The sequence below is a fragment of the Drosophila navojoa genome, chromosome 4 (genome assembly GCF_054131105.1).
Source record: "Drosophila navojoa isolate 15081-1374.11 chromosome 4, UAZ_NAV_1.0, whole genome shotgun sequence".
In the NCBI taxonomy this organism is placed as follows: Eukaryota; Metazoa; Arthropoda; class Insecta; order Diptera; family Drosophilidae; genus Drosophila; species Drosophila navojoa.
The window spans coordinates 8,463,791-8,484,088 of NC_142892.1; the positions used below are offsets into that span (position 1 = coordinate 8,463,791).

General features: G+C 43.8%; 1 protein-coding gene across 2 annotated transcripts in view; it reads right to left on the bottom strand.

Moving 5' to 3' along the window:
* Positions 1-20,298, bottom strand: part of dpr6 (defective proboscis extension response 6) — a 91,487-nt gene that overhangs the window by 48,517 nt on the left and 22,672 nt on the right. For both annotated transcript variants that reach the window (XM_089258940.1, XM_018100781.3), the window contains exon 2: positions 13,909-14,382. In XM_089258940.1, coding sequence (XP_089115066.1) covers positions 13,909-13,987 — 79 coding nt within the window. In that variant the 5' untranslated portion in view covers positions 13,988-14,382. The remainder of the gene's footprint in view (positions 1-13,908; positions 14,383-20,298) is intronic.

Consider the following 20,298-nt stretch of genomic DNA (forward strand, 5'->3'; position numbering starts at 1 on the left):
ACACACACACACACAGCCATACACAACCGCACACACAGAGAGACAGGACAAAGAGTCGGCAACACGCATGGCCATGGATATTTGCGCTGCGATTTGTGAAACGTGAAAAAATAATCGCTTGAAATTCAATTGATGACATGATTTGCTAGCGACTGATGCTGCATGTGGTGCCACCAATGCATTGGTTGCTGCCTCCTGCTCCTGCTGGGTGTACGTGAAGGCAGAGTAGTCGACGTTGGCGTTTTTCATCAATCTTAGTGGAAATTGCAATTTTGTGGCGCATTGCATATTTGAGTGTGAATACATAAGTGAGTATAGAACAGCCGCATCAACAGCATCACCAGCAATAGGAGGAGGAGGAGAAACAGCAGCAGGAGCAGCAGGAGCAGCCGCATCAACAAAAATGCTGCGTCAGCTCCAGCATGAGCTGCCATTGCTGTGGCCATCGCTGGCGTAAACAAAAACAGTTTGCTAACCAGCAGGAATTCGCCAAGAGAAGCAGAGACTCTGACAAGTCAGCAAATACCGCGCAGTTGGAAACAATGCGAAAAACAATCTAGATTATCCTTTAACAGGTACAAATTGCCTAGGTAACATAGCTGTCTAAAGAGTTCCAAAGGAGCTTTTTGCCGAATAAACTCTACAAATTTCTTAAAACAATATGCAGATTAGGCTGCCTTTAAATACTTTTCAAGAGCTTCAAGTAGCTTATATACCCTTTAATTGCCCCCCCTACAGGGTAATTGCAGATGGCGAAGCTGTCCTCACATTTAAAGGATTTCTTGGTCAGGCATGTGTGAGTGTATGCGTGCTGCAGAACATGCTAAATGCCCCAAAACACATAAACACGCTCACACACACACTCACAGCTGCGCGCCAGAAGGAAGGCAAACCGCAACGCAACAAGCAAACCAACAGCAAAAAAAAAAGAAAAAAAATCAGAATGGCAGGGAAATTCGTAGAAGCGAACGCTCCAAAATCGACGCTCAAAAATGAAACAAAATGCGAAGCTAGAGTTTCGTGTCTGCCTGTCATGATGAGCGCATGAGATGTGTGTGTGTGTGTGTGTCTGTGTGTGTGGGTGTGTGCAAGGGCTGCATGAATTGCAATTGTTGTTGAAAGCATTTGCATGTCACTCGTTTGCATTGTGCGCACCTGTATTGGCGTTGTCAACGCGCGCTGCAATGCCTCGAACCATAGTTTCATCCAGCCGCACTACGTCTTTTTAACTGCAGCACACACACACACACATATACATGTGTACTAGCACACACACACACCCAGAGGTGGTAGTATTTAATGCTGCCTTTCTATATGCATGAACGTGTGAGCTGTGGGCTGTGGTGGACGGCCCTTGGCTATTGTTCTGGCTGTGTGGTTAAAGTGAAAATGAATTGCCGCCGTCAAGGCAGGTGCAACATATTGCGCATACGCCACATGAGCCCAGGCCGACCCAGGGTAGCATTTTAAATGATGGTCTGCCACCCACAGCAGCCCAGCCCAACCCAATTGATTCCCATAAAGTTTTAAAGGCGCTGTGGGAGGCAATTCAAGCGGAACGCAACCAGAGCCGAACAGCTGTGTGAAGTTTTCGCCTCGAACACAAACAATACGTAATGCTGGTAATAAAATAAAATAAGTACAAGGCACGGCTTGGCAAGGTAAGACAATATGCCAAGGCTCACAAGTCAAACACTGACTGCCTGGGATGTGTGGCAAGCAGCAAGAGGCAAGCGGCAAGGTTCAAGTTGTTGCAACACACACAAAAATTTGCACAATGCATACCATTTGCATTACGCTTGGTTGCCATACGATCTTGCAGCAGCCAGCAGCTAAAGGTGCACGTTGCTGCCAGGACTCTCGACTATACACAGAGCGCGATGTATGTCCTAGAAATCGCTTGAATATTATGTAAGACAAAAACTAAAGCTAGACAAAAACTAGAAAAAGAAGAAGAAAAACTGAGGTAAATATTGCATGCAACATACACCGCAGTCCGTTGCAAGTTATAAATATGTAAATAAGCAGCAAAGTTGCCAGTTGGAAATGATGCACCAAGCAGCAACAGTGGCAGAGCCAGAGGCAGAGGCAGAGGCAGAGCCAGAGGCAGAGGCAGATGATGAGATGAAGGCAAAAAGTTAACAATATGCTCGACATGGCTCATGTTCGGTAAACGCTGTAAAACTTGACGGCTATGCTGCCAGTTGCCACAGCAACATTGTGTCCCGTTAGCTCAGATGACGCGTGCACAGTGATGCCAAATGCATTTGCATTTGCCCAAATTTAAGTAACCCAAAGGTGAATGCACCTTAAGCTCTTTTGGAAGAGGTAAATGCAGAAAACAAATAAAGAGAAATGCTCAATATTTTATATAAATACGCTACTATGCAGTTGGACCAAAAACCTTTTTAGATTATTAAGATTCAGGTAAAGTTAAATAAAATTTTATGTAAAATAATAATTCCATATAAAATCTTTGGCCAGCGACTCCGAAACCACTTCAAAGCCCTCACTCTGCTGCCACTGTAAGTGGAGCCATAGCAGGATGGATGCTTGCTTTTAATGGCAGGTGGTGCATTGTTGCTCCACGCAGCGGTGGCGGCTGCGGCGACTGCAGCGACTGCACCCGGCACAATCAAATTATGTGGCATACAAAAATCAAAAGAGTTGGCAACAGTTGCACAAGATTTCATCGCTAAATTTAGTCCCCTCACCTACATGACAAGCCAGCCACAAGTTGCGGGTGAGAGCGAGGGGGAGCGAGAACGAGAGAGTGAGATGGTGGAATAATGCGCATGCAGCTGCCGCGCATTGAAATTAATTAAAAGGCTGCCTGATGGCTGCTTCAGCTACAACTCTTGCTCATGCTTGCCTCTCCAGCTGCTGCTGCTGCTGCTGTTGCTGCTGCTCTGGCTCTCTTGCTGGATACTCATCGCCACTTCGTTCCATTGCTGCATTCACATCGCGCTCAGCTGGATTTGGTTTTCCAGTTGGCACGCACAAAGACAAAGCCCTGAACACATGTCTGCTGTCAAAGCAAATTAGAGAGCGCTTAAGGGCCTTTCTCCTCGCCCTCGCTCCTCCGCTCGCCCACGCGCTCTGCTTAGCTGCGTTTCGAATTTATGCGGCTTTAAGGATTTCACATGAACATAAAACTCGTTTCCATCGTGTTTTTTCCTCTCTGCTCTGACTAGTTTCTTGAAACAAATATTCATTTGGGTTTTATTCCAGCAGCTGCGTGTTGTATCTGCTTAATCTTAAATGCAAATACCAAAAATAAAAAACACCAGAAAATTGTATTTATTTATCGCTTATTTCGTTGCTTTGGCCAGCATCTAAAAAAAAGGACAAATATTTGGCCAATGCCACAGTGGCACAAAGTATGCAAAACAGCTTCGACCAACACCTTCACAATCATATGTGTGTGTGCTGTGTGTGTGCGTGTGTGAGGGTCATGATGACAATTGTGCAAAAAAGCATTTTACTAAACTGAAACGAGCCAAGCAAAGTGGAAAACCAAAGGACAATAAACGTTGCAGACAAATCTTATCAACTACACGTAAACTGTCTTATTGTTGTTGCTGTAGTTGTTATTATCCTCTTTGCTGTTTGTCCCTTTATAATGTTTCCATGTATGCCATCTCTATCGTCCAACAATGCCCCCAGCTTTAGGCTCTTTGCTTTGCTTGTTTGCACCGGACATGCATCGGGGCTCCCTCACACAGTCACTCATTCGCTCACTCGCTTACTCGATTCAGTGATTCACCCATTCACTCACTCACTCATGCATTTATTTGCACATTTATGTACGATCCATCGTTTTAGCTGGCATTCTTCTATGCTTTTATACTCGCACAGCTGGCCATGTTCATTTGTTAAATGGATGGAAGAAGCTTTTTGCCAGGCACTGTAAGTGCATAAATTACAGAAATAGAATTGTTCACTGTTTCCTACAGTCATATCGAATGCGTATACATATAATATATAGATATTTTAAATGTTGTTTGCCATGGAACATTCTCTTTAAATAAAGTCAGGTTTGTTTAAAAGTTTGTCCTTCATTCTCTGAGCAGCTTTCTAATTTAGTTTTAAAGAGTATTTGGGTTTCGACACTTTTCCCAATAGCATTTGTTTCTTATTTCTATTGTTGTTGTTGCGCCGCTTTTCGGATATTTACGCTCCATTGTTTGTCGCTCAGCCGGAAGCATAAAATTGTTTGCCAGATAAGAGAGCGAGACATATCATCGACTAAAATGCTTTTCCTGTCCCAGCACGCTCCCTATCTAACTCACCTCTCTTTCATTCTCTCTCTCTCACACTCACTCTCCCTCTCTAGGCTAAAACAATGAGTATTTTGTGTGATAGTTTTTTGTTTTTGTTCTTTGGCAATTCTTTTTATTCGGTTTTGTAAAGTGTTGCCCATGAGTCGGCTTATATGAATATCTCCTGTCGCCCTGAGTACGTGCTCGCCTCTGTCTGCCTATGTGTGTGTGTGTGTGCATTAGTTAACTATTGCTACAGCTGCAGGACAATTAGAGAAATGTTTTTGTAAGCGAATGCCAATCCCAGAGCAACTGTGGGCGAGGTGAGTGAACAGTTTTGGCCATGACACGAACTTCAGCCAACTCTTTGCATAACTTTTAAACTATTTCTTGTTGTCCTTGTTGTGATTGTTGTTGTTGTTGTTGCGGTTGTTGTTGTTGGCATTTCAGCTTAGCGACGCCGTCGTGTCTGGCCGCGCGGCACTTTGAAATTTATGGTTCATTGAATGCGCATGAAAAACAGTCAGACAAACCGAACAACAGCCGGGGGAGTGACAGAAGGGGGCCAAATGGAGGCTGTGGCAGCAACAGAGACGCGCACCAATTGTGGCAAATGGCAAAAACAAAAGAATTGAATTTATTTCGCGCAGCAACACGAACAGCGAATGCCAAGTGGCAGTGACACTTTTTGAATTTCTTAACTTATCGAAGTATCAAATGGAACACAGCCCGAGCAACATGCAACGGCAGCTGCAACGGCAGACGTGTAGCTGACGTTGCATAAATGGGAATAGAAATATTTATAGTGCCACGGGCCTTGATGAAACCTTGTTGCACTCGCAAGCATAACACAAATAAATTCAGCCAAAGGGCAAATAATGCAATAAACCAAAACGAAGACGTGGCAAGTATCGCACAGAATATAAAGAGAATAGAGAAAAGTGCTTGATAACACATTTCATGACAACAATATGGCTTGAGTTCAATTCAAACAGTTAGCATATAGTAAAAGTTCAATAAAAACATATGACCATAACGGACTGTTAAATTTGCCTGCAACTATTAAATATATTTTCATGAGTTGTTTCCAGCTGAAGCTGGTTCAGGCTGAGGTTATTTAAGAGGATTCGGAGCTCTGATTTAAACGAGCACAAACGCAGAGCAAGAGGGAAATACTTAGTGGCCTGTAATAAGCTTACAATATATAGTGGGCTATTCCCTGAATGGCTCACACACAAATGCTTGAACTTTGCAGTTATCTCAATGCCAATTCATAACCCAGCTTGAAATTTCCTTGAGAGACTGCAGCGTTCAACTCGCTCGCTTTTGATAGCAATACGAAGCGAAGTGGAGAAGGACTTGGCAATAAATAAATATCCCTAACGAAGCAGTCAAAACTACAATATCAAACAACTTGAAACTCATAACGAAGAGCAACAGCAACAGCAACAGCAATAACAACGCCAATTTCGATTGCTACTGCTACTGGGCAAAATGTCCTTTTGCTAGTTTTGGCAGCTGCAGTTGGAATATCTTTTATGTTTCGGATGAAAACTCTATTTCAGCTTTGCATTTTTGTTTATTTATTTATTTGTGTTATTTGTTATTCATTTATTTGCTTTCACTTTGCGCACTCATTTCGGCAGCTCTCCCTCTCTCTCTCTCTCTCTCTCTCTTTGCTGCGGCAGCCATTTTGTACGCGTCGCCTCAGGTTATGTTTCGCAGCAAGTGTCGCAGCTGCGACGGCAATTAAATAAGGCGAACGTAAATAAATTTAATTATTTTTACAATTTACCGAAGAGCCGCACAGAGCCCGACGCAAGTCAGCAAGGAAAAACAATTCACATTTTCAAACACTTCCTCCAGCATATTTCGCGCTGGCTGTGCGTGCGTGTGTGCGTGTGTGTGTGTGTAAGGGTGTGTGTATGTCTGGGTGTCAAATGAAAAACTACCAATACATATCAAATTAAATGAAATGCGATCGTATCAGCTAACAAGACAGTCGCAAACGTTTCCCAAACTAATTGAATTCCGCTATCAAAAAACACAAAATTGAGAGAAACTCAACTCAGAGCGCTGTTGGCGACATGTGTGTGTGTGTGCGTGTGTGTGTGAAGGAGTGTGCGTGTGTACATAAGCTCGCGGCTAACTGTAAGCCGGTGTGCTTATAGCCATGTCTAGCACGTGTCGGTTCAATTAAATGTGGCAAAAAGCAAACTCTGATCAAAGTCAAAAACAATTCAACTCAAAATGTCAATAAGCATAACGAAATATACGAAGGGCAAATTAAATTCGAGTCGTGAGCTCAATCGAAATTTGCAACAAACAAGGGAAAGAAATACAAAATGAGCATGCCCGGCTAAAAGATACCCTTTACAGAAGTAAAAATGCCAGCAATAAAACAGATAATTACATATACATATAAGTACTAATATACCTGATATACCCTAAAGCTAAAAGGTATTCAAACGCACATTAAAAACAATAAATGCTATTTCATTTTGCAACAACTTTTCAGCTTTATGGCAAACTTCAGCAGCAGGCAAGTTTTTAAGTGGCTAACGAAAAGCAACAACAACAACAAAGACAGAAAAACAACAACAGCAACAGCAAAAATACAAGAAAAACATCAACAAAATTTAACAGCAAAATTAATAAACCGAAACTTTATTCGCAACTGCAAATCAAGTAACTAACTCGACCAAAGCATTATGGCCAAATTACTTTTTATGAGTTCATTTCCTTTTCAATACGAAAAGTCCAACCCAAAAAAAAAAAGAAAGCAAAAAAATAATAATCTATATAAGAAAACAGGGGAAAATGGCAAATAGAAGCAACATAAAGGAGAGAAATATATTTGGTATTTTCTCGCAAATAAAATGCCACTCACATCAATGAATCGACAAAAGTTGAGTGCAGAGCGCAGCTCGCAATTCGAAACAAAACTTGAGCCACGGCCCAAGTGGATGAGCGGACGCTGAGTGGTGGAGTGGGCTGGTCAGTGGCTCAATGGCAGAGTGGCTCAAATGGCGGTGGCTCAGCCCTTCGCCATGGCCAGCAAATTGCGGTCTCCAGGCTGTCAAGTACCTGATGATGTTTAGTTAAGCTGCTGCCGCCGCTGCCGCTGCTGCTGCCGCCGTCTGCGCTGCGTCGTCGCGACGTCGGCGGCGTCCAATGATGAAATTACAACATTAGCAAACTAATCGCAACCACTTTAGATGCCAGCAACGTTTTCACCCATACCTCACTCTATATATACCTTTCTCTCCCTCGCTCGCTCTCCCTCTGTCTCGCTGTCTATCTCCCTCTTGCTGTAGGTGGGTAGCTATATAAATGTCTGGGCTCTCAACCAGCGCGCTGACGAATGAAAAGCAAACAAACAACCCGGCCAAAGTTTCGGAATCGTGTGTTCTAGCTCGGGTTTACAGTTGGAATTGAGAGCAATCGAGTAGAGCTGCAAGCGGGTATAACTGACTAACTAGTACCTGACCTCACATAAAGTCTTAAACCTGAGTCAACTATCAGGCAGATTCCTCTATATTTTTCTTCTGCTACTCATGTGAAATGAATTCCCATTGGCGGTGCTAATATGCCCTTCGACATGTGGCGCACAGAGCATGAAAAGCGACGCAGCTGAAAATAAAGCAATTTCGAGAGGTGCGCGTGAGCCAAATGAAATGAAATGAAATGAAATTCATCAATAAATTTCCGCAGGATCAATGCGTATTGGTTGCCATAAATAGCCTTGAGCAGCCATTACATATTGCCATCTGCTGCTTGGGCAGATTTAGCTGCGGAAATTGTTTGTACACAGTCAACAGTAAACAGTGCAGCGGAAATGCTTTGCTTAATACATATACAAATACATGTACATATATATATGTGTGAATGTGTATGAGTATAAATGAAAGTATGTGCACAGCAGTTGGCTAGTTGAGCAGGGCTCTGAGAGTAGGCCAAGCTGCGTTGCCTCTGCCTCTGCCTCTGCCTCTGTTCGGCTTGACTTGGCAAAAACAATTCACAATCGACAAGCGTTCAAATTCAATGAATCTATACAATCTCTCAACAATTCTCACTATGCCGCTGCTCGAGCGCGGCCCGTGAGGCAACGCATCAAGTGCACTCGAGGGAATTCTCAAACAGGAGGCAGTAAAAACAAAACACCTCCCAAAACCAAATGCTCGCGCGTCTGTGCGTGCGTCTGAGTGCCCTCTGCTCACGTAGTCAGATACTAAACGCCATTCCAATAAACATAGAAATGTGTAATCACTGCTCATCAATTGGTAGCAGGTGCACTGAAAGAAATAATCAGCACTGAATATTTGAATAACAGAATTACTAATATGATTCAATTGAAGAGTGGAGAGTGAAGCAAAAGGAAAACTAAATATAAGGTGAAGGATAGAAGCCGAAGAGGAGAGAGAAATAGAGAGAGAGAGAGGAGATAATGAATGCTGTGTTATTGAATATATATACATATATGATGGAGAGATAGATTAATATCAGGCTAGATAAGCATTTAGCCAGATGAACAGCTACAGAAGGAGAGAGACAGAGAGAGGCATTGATGTAGTTAAAGACAGCAACAAGAGTCCAGTCAATGTATGTTGTCAAATTATCTAAACAATTCGATTGAATTAGCAATTGAGCAATTTCCTTTTCATTGTCAAGACAATCCTTTCAGAGTCTTATGTGCACCAGCTGGCCTTGGCTCTTGATTAGGAGCTGATCAACAGGAGTATGATGCTTAATTGCTGCTCACCGTCGAGTTTGGGCCATAAACATTTTAACTAGGCCCATAAACTGTCTGATAGAGGCCATCAAATCGTTTTGCATGATTTATGGCACATTGCTGCCCACATTTTTCTTGCCATGTAGCATAAAAATGTTGTAAAACTGTGTAGAGAGAAAAATGTTCTCGCATGGGGATATAAAGCGCAGCAGTAATTGGAGGCAGCAGCAGGAGGAGGAGCGGCAGTGGCGGCAGCAGAGGAAACTCCCCATTGACGCTTAATCAATACCCAAATCATATCGCACAGGAACAATGATCAGGGGACAGAGTGAAAGAAGGAGTGAGAGAGGGGGACGAGTGGAAGGGGAACAATGCAATATAAATATTTGACGTGTGAGAACGTTTGGCTTTTATGGCTACCCGAATGGAAGAAGCCGCCTGAGAGGCAGTTGCTCGTTTCTCTCTCCCTGTGTGTGTGTGTGTGTGGCAAAGTGAGTTGTTTAGCAGGCGACATAACAATTGCAGATTTAGTGAAATTGCTTTTACCCCCAGCCTATGCCACGCCCACAACTTGAGCTGTGCGCCGTTCGTGTCATCGTGTTCTAATCAAATGGAACTCGACGCATAATGGCGCAAATTGCGCTTTTATGTAGGCTGTCGAATGGAGCCCCCTCACCCGCGCTCCACAATAGCTTTGTACTCTAGCAAGGTACTTTGTGCAGCGCATCTGTCAGATGGTTAAATACCCGACTGTGCTAGGCCATCTGGAAGTGGATACCACCCACAAATTAGCGCCCAAGCGTAGCTCGATTCGACTTCCCAGTTCGGATCCAAATTGAAAATAAAATGTGGCACGTAGAGAGCATCGCATGCGGTTCATTGGTAATTCATTTATGCGCACATTTGCTTTGGTCCGTCCGTCCGTCTGTCTCTCTGACAGTCAGTCCGTCCGTTGGCCTTGCTGCAGGTGTTTCGCATAAGAAATGGCTGCCATCGATAGGGAGCGCCGCATTACACGTAATTTATACTTTTTGGCAGCCACTTTGGCCCTGAGTCGCTGCTCCGGCCCCGCTGCTCCGGCCCGGCAGCCCCTCCCGGTCCAGCCAGTCACCACGCACGACTTGACGTCATGATAATGTATCGAATTCATTTTCCACTTGTTTTGCTTGCCAACTTGCCACCCACACCCACACACCCACATACACCCACACACACCTACACACACACACATGTTACCTGAAGTCCTCGCTGTGGCGCCGCCTGGCCAGCTTCTCTGGGCCTTTCGCTGGTGTGTGTATATGTTTTGCTGTTGCTTTATTCACGTCTTTCCATGCCAACGTTTTGTTTGGCAAATATCAAAAACGCTTTCGACACATTCCACATTCATACTCAATTACCTACGTGGCAATTTTTTGCTCTGCTGCTGGAGAGTTTCATGCCATCTGGCCGAGGCCCCAAACGCAATTCGTATTCGCCGTGGCTGTTCGCTTGCAGACGGCGTATTTCATTGTAAGGAGTATGTGGCAGGTTTAAGTTGAATGGATCTGGCTGTGCATTAAATATTTATTACAGGGTATTTCGTAAGTCCATTTGCTGTGCTGCAACGCTCACACACACTCGACGTGAATTGTAGAACTTTTGTTTTGTGCTTTCTGTTTGAGTTCGCCAAGCCAACGTTCAATGACTTGGCCAGGCCAAAAAGTTTGTTGCAAATATTTGACCATCGACCGCGCAGAGGCAAGCACTCCATTTCCGCACCAATCCCCACCCCTCAGAGACAGAGAGAGAGAGAGAGAGAGAGCGAGAGAGAGAGGGGTGTGTGTTGGCTTGCTGCCGACTCGTTTGGTACGTTTGCTTTACGCTATTCGCCGAATTTCATTCCAATGCATTTATTTATTTGACTTCTTTTTGGACTTTTGCGTTGGCTGGACAAATAAAACAAGTTTTACACAAAAATATCTGCAATTTCTATGCTGCACAACAACGTGTGCGAGTGTGTGTGCGCTTGTGTGTGTGTTTGTATATAGCTGACCAACTTTAAATTATTAATATTAAAATTGCTTTTATGGAGCTTCGCACAACTCGTAAATTTAACTTTGAATAATTTGCCGTGCACGGCATTCGCAATCGCATGCAGCCAGTCGAACAATATATGCACTCGTGCCCATTGCCATAAAAATAATATGCTGCTTTGCCGGCTCACTAAATCAATCATAATCAATATTGAAATTTCTATGAATATATTGAAAAATATGGCCAACGAGCGCTAATATAAATTTCACATTGATTAAGGCCGGCAGAGTAAGCCAGCATGGCCAAGTCTAATAACTATCATAAAAGGATTGCACACACATGCATATATGAATAACTAATATATAGATAGCTTGTGTATGTGTGTGTGTGTGTCTGTGGAGCTTAAGATATTTTCCTTATATATACATGTATGCATTTACATATATGAATTGAGTGCAAGCTGAATTTATATAGCAGAAGATGTGAGACTGTTTTATGCAGCGAAGCGTGACTGCAGAGCATTGGAGCTTGGAGCATGTGTGGCGCAGGAATTTGACATAAGTTATCAATAAATAGCGTGTAAAGGTTAAGTTTTGTATATTCTGTTCCTTCAGGGCCGATATAGACTGGTTCATACCCACATCGAAAATATCTACTTCAAGGAATCATCAATCTCACTTTCAGCTTGCTTTCTACGTTTCCAGCAAAACTCATTAGCCTGTTTAATCATTCTCAAGGCCCTTCAAGCCAAGGTATATACTTTATGCTACCGTTATTTATATCTTCAGCTCGGCTCCGACCTTTTCCAATTGTCCTTCTGCACACTTAAAGGGTATTCGCTTGTGAATTAGTTTCCATCGCATTTGCTTTGCCTTTTTTTAGCCAGTTTTTTCTTTGCCCTTTTTGCACGCCACAAAACACAAAACACACAAATTCACTCAGCAAAATTGTCGGCTGCGTTCGCTGATTGATATATTGACCGACTGATTGATTGATTGATTGATGGCTGCGCTCTCTGCGATTAGTTGCGCTAAAAGCGTCGAATGTGCTAATTAAATTGGCATTCGCCTGGTGGCGCAGAGCCCAGAGACTGCCCGCAAGCAGCTGCCCGCTATCAGTCAATTGAGTATACCTACACAAACACACACACACAGACACCCACACACACAAATACACCTTTGGCTTTCTAAACGTTTTGTGCCTTTTAGTTGTTTATGTATATTTCAAATGGAGTTTGTAATGCAATCGGACGCGAAAGCCAAAACAGAAACTGAAACAAAAACAACCACAACAACAACAACAATTGTCGACATTGAGCGGAAGCTGCCGTCGCTTGTTGTCAATATTTGTTTTTGTTGCGCTTTAATTATTTTTACGCCCACCTGGGCACGCCCTTGAACGGAAATTGCATAGTGTCGTTGCATCAGCAGGAGCCGCAGGAGCAGCGGGAGCAGCAGCAGCAGTCCGTTTTCGTTTCATTGCATTTTTGTTTTATTTTAATTGAATTTTGAAATATGTGTGGGCCATTTTGTAGTTTTTGTTGTCGTAAATGCAATTAATTCGAGCATTTTTTGAATTGTTCCATCGAACCGAGTGCGGCGCTATTTGTTGCTGTAGCTGCAATAAATTTACCACACGTTAAGCATAAATCAAATGCATTAAGAATCAGCCGTCTGCTGCTCCGGAAATTGTTAATTAAATGAGTTGCTGTTGTTGTTGTTGTTGTTGCTGGTGTTGTATTGTTGCGTGTCGCATTTTTATAGCAGCTATCAGTAGGCAGACCTAGCCTGGCCGGGCAGACCTAAATCATGTTCCAACTTTTTATTGGGCCTTTTAATCGTGGCCTAGCTAAAACGTTTTGTTAATTTGTTGCAATCAAGCTGGCGCACGTGGCGTATGCGCAATTTGCATGCCGTTTTATTGATATGCCCGCACGCCATTTACTAAATATACGCATACAAATGCGCATACATACAAACACATATAGATTCGAAGCAAGCTTCGGGTCGAATATTCACATGGTCAATTTCATTCAATTTATATTGGTCGAGAGAGATTTTAAAATAATTGCCCAACAAGCAAAAGTTTTTTGTTGAAATTTGCGCAAGAGTTTTAATTGCTTTAGTCCAGTGGTCGAGTGTAAATACAATTATTTGATTTTTCCAATATATATTTACGTTTTTTCACAGTTACTTAGATGTGGGCGCTTCCTTTTAGCTGAAGCTGCTATCAAATATTTACAGCCATGATTCTTTAATTTGAGGCTGTTGCCTTGACTAGCTGATATATAATTGGCTTTTAAATATTATAGTACCTCCAGCTGGAAGGCAAGCAAGCATGCCAAACTTTGCCTTCACTCTTGCCTCTGTACATACATATATGTATTTAATTTCTGACTGCAACTTTATCAGATTTGCTTCATTCTACATGCATGCAATTTGCGAGCCGTCTGCTGCTCTGGCTGCAACTGTATTTCTCGGATGCATGCAGTTATTTTAGCTGCCTTCAGCATTTAAGTTTTTGCTTTTGACTAGGCGACGACCCATGGCCATGGGGCGTATACGCAATATTATTTCATTTGATGGAATATGGCAAACGAGGGGCTCTTGCGGCAACTTTGGTTGGCCAAATAAAAGAGAAATAAAAATAAAGGATTGTACAGAAAAACTTTTGTGCAAACTAATTGTTAATTGAAACAAAATCCCGTCCATTTGTTGGCGCTGCAGTTGCCAGCCTTTCAATGGCTGCGGGCAGAGCGAGGCACTTGCCGTCAAACAAATGCCAACAATTAACTCGGCCAACAATGGGAGCGAAACTGAACTTAACTAAATGCTTTGGCCATGCCAGCCGCTGGCATAAATATGAATACAGAACAAGATTGGTGGGGGGCGTGGTACTTACCGCTGAGCACAATCACAATCACAGCGAGCAGGAGCGGCCAGGCCATGCCGCTGCTCTCGGCCATGTGGAGTGGCGGCATGGTGACAGCGGCGACAGGAACAACAACCGGAAATGCAGTAAGCCGGCTCCTGGCTCCTGGCCTGTGGTACTCGGTCAGCAGCGAGTCGCCGTGGGCAGTGGGGGCGAGCTGAGCGAATGTCTTTGTTTTATTTAAGGTCTGCCTTTGGCTCGGTCTGGGTATCTGACAATTTTCTATGCTGGCAGCAGCAATAACCAAGTTAGCGACGTCTTCATCAACATCAGGAGCAGCTGCTGCAGCAGCAACGTCATTATTGGCGTCTGCTCACGCTCTCTATTAACTTGGCCAATTGCCAAGCCGGGGCACAAAAGGCAACTCTGTTTTGGCCCAGAAGCAGAGCCGTACGCTGTCTGCTTTTTCTATTGCCCAGCCACTGTTTTATGCGCGATGCTTGCCTGTAAATAGAGAGAGAGAGAGAGGGAGAGCTAGAGTGAGAGAGAGTTGCTGAGTGAGTGGGAGCAGCAGTTAAGTTCTGTTTGTGGACTGACATGAAAGTTATTGCTGTGACAAAAATACTTAAAATGTAGGTGAATAGCAGCAGCAGCAGCAGCAGCAGCAGCTGGCGGAGGGAAGTGGGGAGTGAAAGCAGATGCACTCATTGCCACGCCTCCGCAGCGCTTCCTGTTAAATGAACAAAAAAATAAAAATAATGAATGCCGAAAAACGAAAACGGAAATGAGAGCAAAACGATAATGGCGCACGCCGCCTGCATAATGATATAGCCAATGGCCAGTGGTGGTGGTGGTGGTGCCATTGTGGCACCACTTGCTTTTTATTTTTCTATTACAGGATTGTGGGCAAGCGACTCGCGACCAGCTATGCAATTGAATTTGCCAAAAATAGTTACTAACATTCACTTATCTGGCTGTCGCCCCTCCCCCAACGCCACCCATCAATCACGTTTGCAGCGTAATGGGGATAATTGGCAAATCCTCCCGACTTTCAGCTCTGATTATTATGCAGCATAATTACTGTGAATGTGCAGCGCGCCTGACTGCCTGATCGATTCATTCGCATTTATTGTCAAATAATGAGAGGCGGCCATATTTATTACGCATACGCCATGTGCACATTCGGCAGACACAATTTCGCCCCGCCGCCCGCAACATCGGAGCATTTTCGAATTTTTTCGCATTTATCTAGTAAATTTATCCGGCACTGGCTGCCATTATTCGCCATTTGGCATGGCAATGGGCATAATTCTAATGCACGGATATTATGTGCTCGTCGTCTGTTCATGCAAATTACACCATAACCTCACCCCGCATGCCTCATCTCTGCTTCCCCCCATCCTCCATTCTGCCCAAGCAGTCTGTGCACTCTGCTTATTGTTGGGAAACGGAAACGGCGCAGCCAAAGGCCCCCCCGAAAAAAAGGAATTTTTATTATTGTTAGCAATTGGTTTATGCTTGTATCTGTCTGTATTTGTGTGTGGGCTGTCTGTGAGTGTGGGTGTGGGTGCGGGAGTGGGTGTATGTGCAAGGCCTCTGCATGTGTGTGCGTGTGTGTGTGTGTGTGGGCCAGACTTTAGACTTCGGAAAGCAATTTGCCACGCACTGTCAGTGAAGTTGAACGCGATGGAACATTTCTAATTTTCAGCTACGAAAAATTTACACAATAAAAAAAACGGCATAGCCCAAAGGCAAAGTTAGTAAAAGCGGCAAAAGCGCACGCTGAACGAAATACAATAACACAAAAATAAAATAGCATAAAAATAATATTAGAAGAGCAGAAAAATCAGCCATTCAGAAATTTACATAAAGCTCAACTCGTATGCATGTAATTTGTAGCAGACATAGAATTGCTTTTACTCTCAGCTTGCCCTTGCTGCCAAATTCGCATTTAGCGAGCATTAATCAAAAGCCAAAAAAAAAAGTGCCTAACCTTGCTCTGAATATGTATAAATAGAGTTTAGCTAACTTGTTCATAGTTTTACTTTAACATGAAATTTAAATGTTTTCTTTTTTTTTTTTAATATATATGTATTTAAACATGAGTGTGCTAATGTCATATATTTATGTTAGCCCAAGTGAGCGTGAAGCTGTTGATGGGCATCCCAGAACGAACGTGGCGTATACTTAATCTGTCCTGAGTTCAAAGTGCATTTGGCGTGCGTCTAAGCCATTTGGTTGTCTGACATTTTTGCTTCTTTTATAATTATTCAAAAGCAGGCAACACCAAACACCAACAACACAACACCAACAACAACAACTGAGCAACAACAAGAAAATTTATATAACATTATAAAGCAATTTGCAGTAAATCACCAAAGTGCGGCGCGCGTGTTTATAAATCACAAGCAGCTCTGTTAGTCGCAACCCGTGCGGATTCCCAGCACCATGGCCCCGCCCCCCGATTGCCAAGCAACGCCCACAGCCCAGTCGGGGCCTCTGCATGCTTTGGCTTGAAGCAGTTGGCAGACCAAAAATCGAAATGAATAATTAATATGTCGCGCCTGCGGACGAACCGGACGGAGACGGACGGAGACGCGGCTCCACATGCTCTGCCAGCCGAGGGCAGCATCAAAAATGAAAACCAACCAAAACACAAAAAAAAAAAAACGTTGGCAATTTGCTGGTTTGCAGCAATGTAAACAAAACAGCGCCAAAATCCAAAAGAGAGAAAAGAAAAACAAAGCCAGCGCTCATGTGAGGGCCCAACGGCGTCAACTGAGCCAGGCCAGGCCCAAGCTAGCATCCAGTGTCCCAGCCAGTGGCCCGGCCTGCTGCCAAGTGTAGGCAAAAAAGGCTCGACGAGATTGACAAATTTGCTAGAGCGACAGCAAATGAAAACCGGAGACGAAGGGCGTAGGCAACGGCGGCGGCTGGATGAATTTTTCATTTATGACAATGTTTACGTAATTTGACAGCCAAAACAATTTTCGTACTCTATTTGCTGTGGCGCACGCTGATCTTCCGCATGGGCGTACGCAAATGGACTGCCATTTATTGTTCTAGCCCGGCAGCAGAGCACCACACACACTTTTGCCCAATCAAGCAAAGCATCCAGTTGGTTCTGCCTAATCAAATGTATGTGTTTCCCTTTCCCTCTATCTTCTCTGTGTGTATGTGTGTGTTGCCTTTAAGCCATTTTAAATGGCCAACAATTTGCTTGAATGTCGTGACATAAAAGTGCAATATATAGTCCATTTAGTGGCCACCGGATTAGCAGACTTAGCCAGCAGGACTATGTAGCCACAGCTAGTTGCAACAAGCCGTTCATTGTGTTCAATTTAAATTGCTTTGCCACGTCTAAGCTGATGAAAAACTGCCTGCTGAATGGCAGCTTAAGAGTCTGCCCAAAGGCAACAGAGATAGAGAGTGTGCGAGAGAGAGAGGGGGAGAGAGATAGGCTTATTCACGCAATTCAATTTGTTAGACATTTGAGCAGCTAAGCATAGGCGAGACAGCTTTGCTACAGTCTGTAAAAACTGAAGTAATTATGAACCTCACTAACTTGGCTTAGCACATTTCTATTTCAGGCCATGAAAACTCTACCTCCATCGAAATTCCTTTTGCTCTCACAATTTGGCCACAGTATCCATGACCCTCCCCTCAGCCAGCTAGATTGATGGACAGATTCCAGTTGAGCCATTCACTCATCAAGGCTAAAGCCCATTTCAGTGCTTTGATCCCATAACTTTTTGGGCGTCGTTTGTCAAACTTTATGTTAATTTGGCCAAATTGAGCGCTGTTGGTAATTGAAAGGCAGCTAGAACAATAATCGTGACAATGATCCGGCTGACCTTGACATCGAATCATTAGTCAAACCATTGCAGCCAAACGACAAACAAGCGGAATTGAAACATGGGCACATACAGAGAGAGAGGAAGAGAGGGAGAGGGAGTGCGATTGGAATGAAAATAGATTCATTCTAGTTTGTAGGAGAGAAAATTATTGTTTTGCTCAATTTGGAGGCGCTTTGTTTGGAGTCTGTCGCTTCACGGCATATTAAACCACATGAATAAATTACAATTGCAAATAGGCAATTTCCTACACTTCCTTCCCATTGACATTGCCACACTGTGCACTAACCGCAAATGGGGCGTGGCCAGTGGGTCGGTTCGGTTGGTCTGTTGGTCGGCTGGTCGGCTGGTCTCTTGGTTGGCCGATTTCTTGTTGTTAACTGTGGAGTCGGTTTGTTGGTCTATATAACGTCTAATTTGCAATTTTGTTTAATTGTTTGTGGCTTTGGATTCTGACATAATTCGATGTTTGCTGCTGCTAGTTGGTGTTGTGATCTGGCCACGCCCACCGCGCCTCTCTGACTCACTTGCTGTTCGGCATTCCGTGCAGACAGAAGTTGTTTTTGTAATTGTTGTAGCTGTTTGTGTTTTGCGTTATTTGCGGTTTTAGTTCGGGTCAACATCAATGAGCATTGGCACGCACCCGCAGCGACCCATTGGGGTCTCGTTCGGTTAGTGGTTTCCGCTCGAGCAACGTCAGCTCTTTAACTCACCCCAGTTGGCGCAGCTCCCCCGCTGGCCAGCCGCGTGCCTTGCCTGAATTATAATAAAAGGTTTCATTGCGGCCAGCTCAAAATATGAGCCAGCTCGCTGCTGTGCCATTCTTTGCTTTGCCCTGCTTTGCCTTGCTTTGCTTTCAGCAATTAAATGAATGCCAGCGAGTAGACAAAGGCTCGGCTCAACTCGACTGCCAGCTGCCCCCACCACCAAACACCACCCACTGCCAATCAATTGGTGTTTCGGGCGGGTAGACGCACGCCTCTGTCCGGCTGTCACAATAGTTGTTCTTTGCCGTGGACTTTTTGGCCGACTCTGAAAGCCACTCAAGCGCAACGTCAATGGCATTGTCAACGTGCTTGCCAGCCCTGGGGCACTTCGCAAATTAGCTGTACGATTGCCTTGCACTTAGTACACTTCCTTTTCTCTCTGTGTATACTTTTCAAAATTGGCTTTCACACGCCATTAGCATTTAATTGCAACTGCAGCTGCAACTGCTGCTGCTGCTGCTGCTGCTGCTGCCTGCTGTTCCCATGTTGACCTTGTTAACAAGCGCATTTGGCTTAAACAGCGTACACAGCACGACTTTAACAAAGCTGCTGCGCCACCAGGGGCAGGCAGCAGCATGGGGCGTAGTCATTTGAGAAATCAAATATTATTCTTATTACTGCAATTTAAACTACGCGCATTTACTGAGAGCTGGGCGCGTGCCATTCCAGCCATTCCAGCCATTCGATAAGCGAACGCTCAACTGAAATTTACCAATTAAATTTGCCCCTTTTTCCACAGATGGCGCTTAAGTGGGGTCCCCGAAATAAACTCATATATAAACTGTGAATTTACATATAAACGAGTTAAAGTGCTCACTGAATGCCTTCTAAATGTCTGTCGACATTCGGCTGATGGATGTATATATATGTGTGTATAAATGTATATATATGCTGACAATTGAATTGGAAAAGGCGTCCCCTCAGCCACTTCAATTGAAAATTGTGTGCGTGGCTTAAGGAAAATGTTGCCACAGAAAGCAGTACACAATCGAATTCCGATGCCGGCGAAACGCATTCGGCATAGAGAAGCCCTGAATAGGAATAGGAACAGGAACGGGAACGGGATCGGGAATAGGAATAGCTGAAGGAATACGAATCGGGATCGGAATCGTAGCGACGTTTCTAGTGATTGTTAGATGACGATGCCTCAATATCTTCATCGGCATCGTTGATGCCGTGTCCCATTCCCAGTGCCACAAAGCCCAGCGCTTGTTGCCATTGATGCTTTGCTGTGCACTCGAGTGTGTTTTCTTTGGTAATGGAATTTATTAATATTTCATTGTGTGGCAAGCGAGCCCAGGGCGGGTGAGGCGGCCGAGGGGCGCCGTGTAAGCGACAAGTGTATTTGAGATTGCTGCTGCGAGGAATGTCAACAATTGCCGCAGGCATTTTCTATTTCGATTGAAACCACCAAGCAGCCACTCATTCAGCATATTTTATTTGCGAAATTCAATTAGAAACTAAACAATTGACTTAAAGTGCGGATCACCTAATTGATATTTAATTGATAAGTTCGCCAGATTTAAGGAATCGAAATTAAATTAAGTGCCAAGGAAACATTATTTTGAATTGAGGCCAGCACTTAAAGGGAAAAGTTTCAGAGTTTCAGCTTGACAGACTAGCAAATACTCTACAAATATATAATTGCACGCTTGTTATTGAACTCAATTTAGAGGGTATTTGTTATTCAATATTTCTGCATCGAATTGATTTTCATTTGCAATTAGTGCAAATTCAAATTGACTGCTGAAAATATTTGAAAATTATCGTTTTAGCCAAGACTTAAACGATTTGCCAAA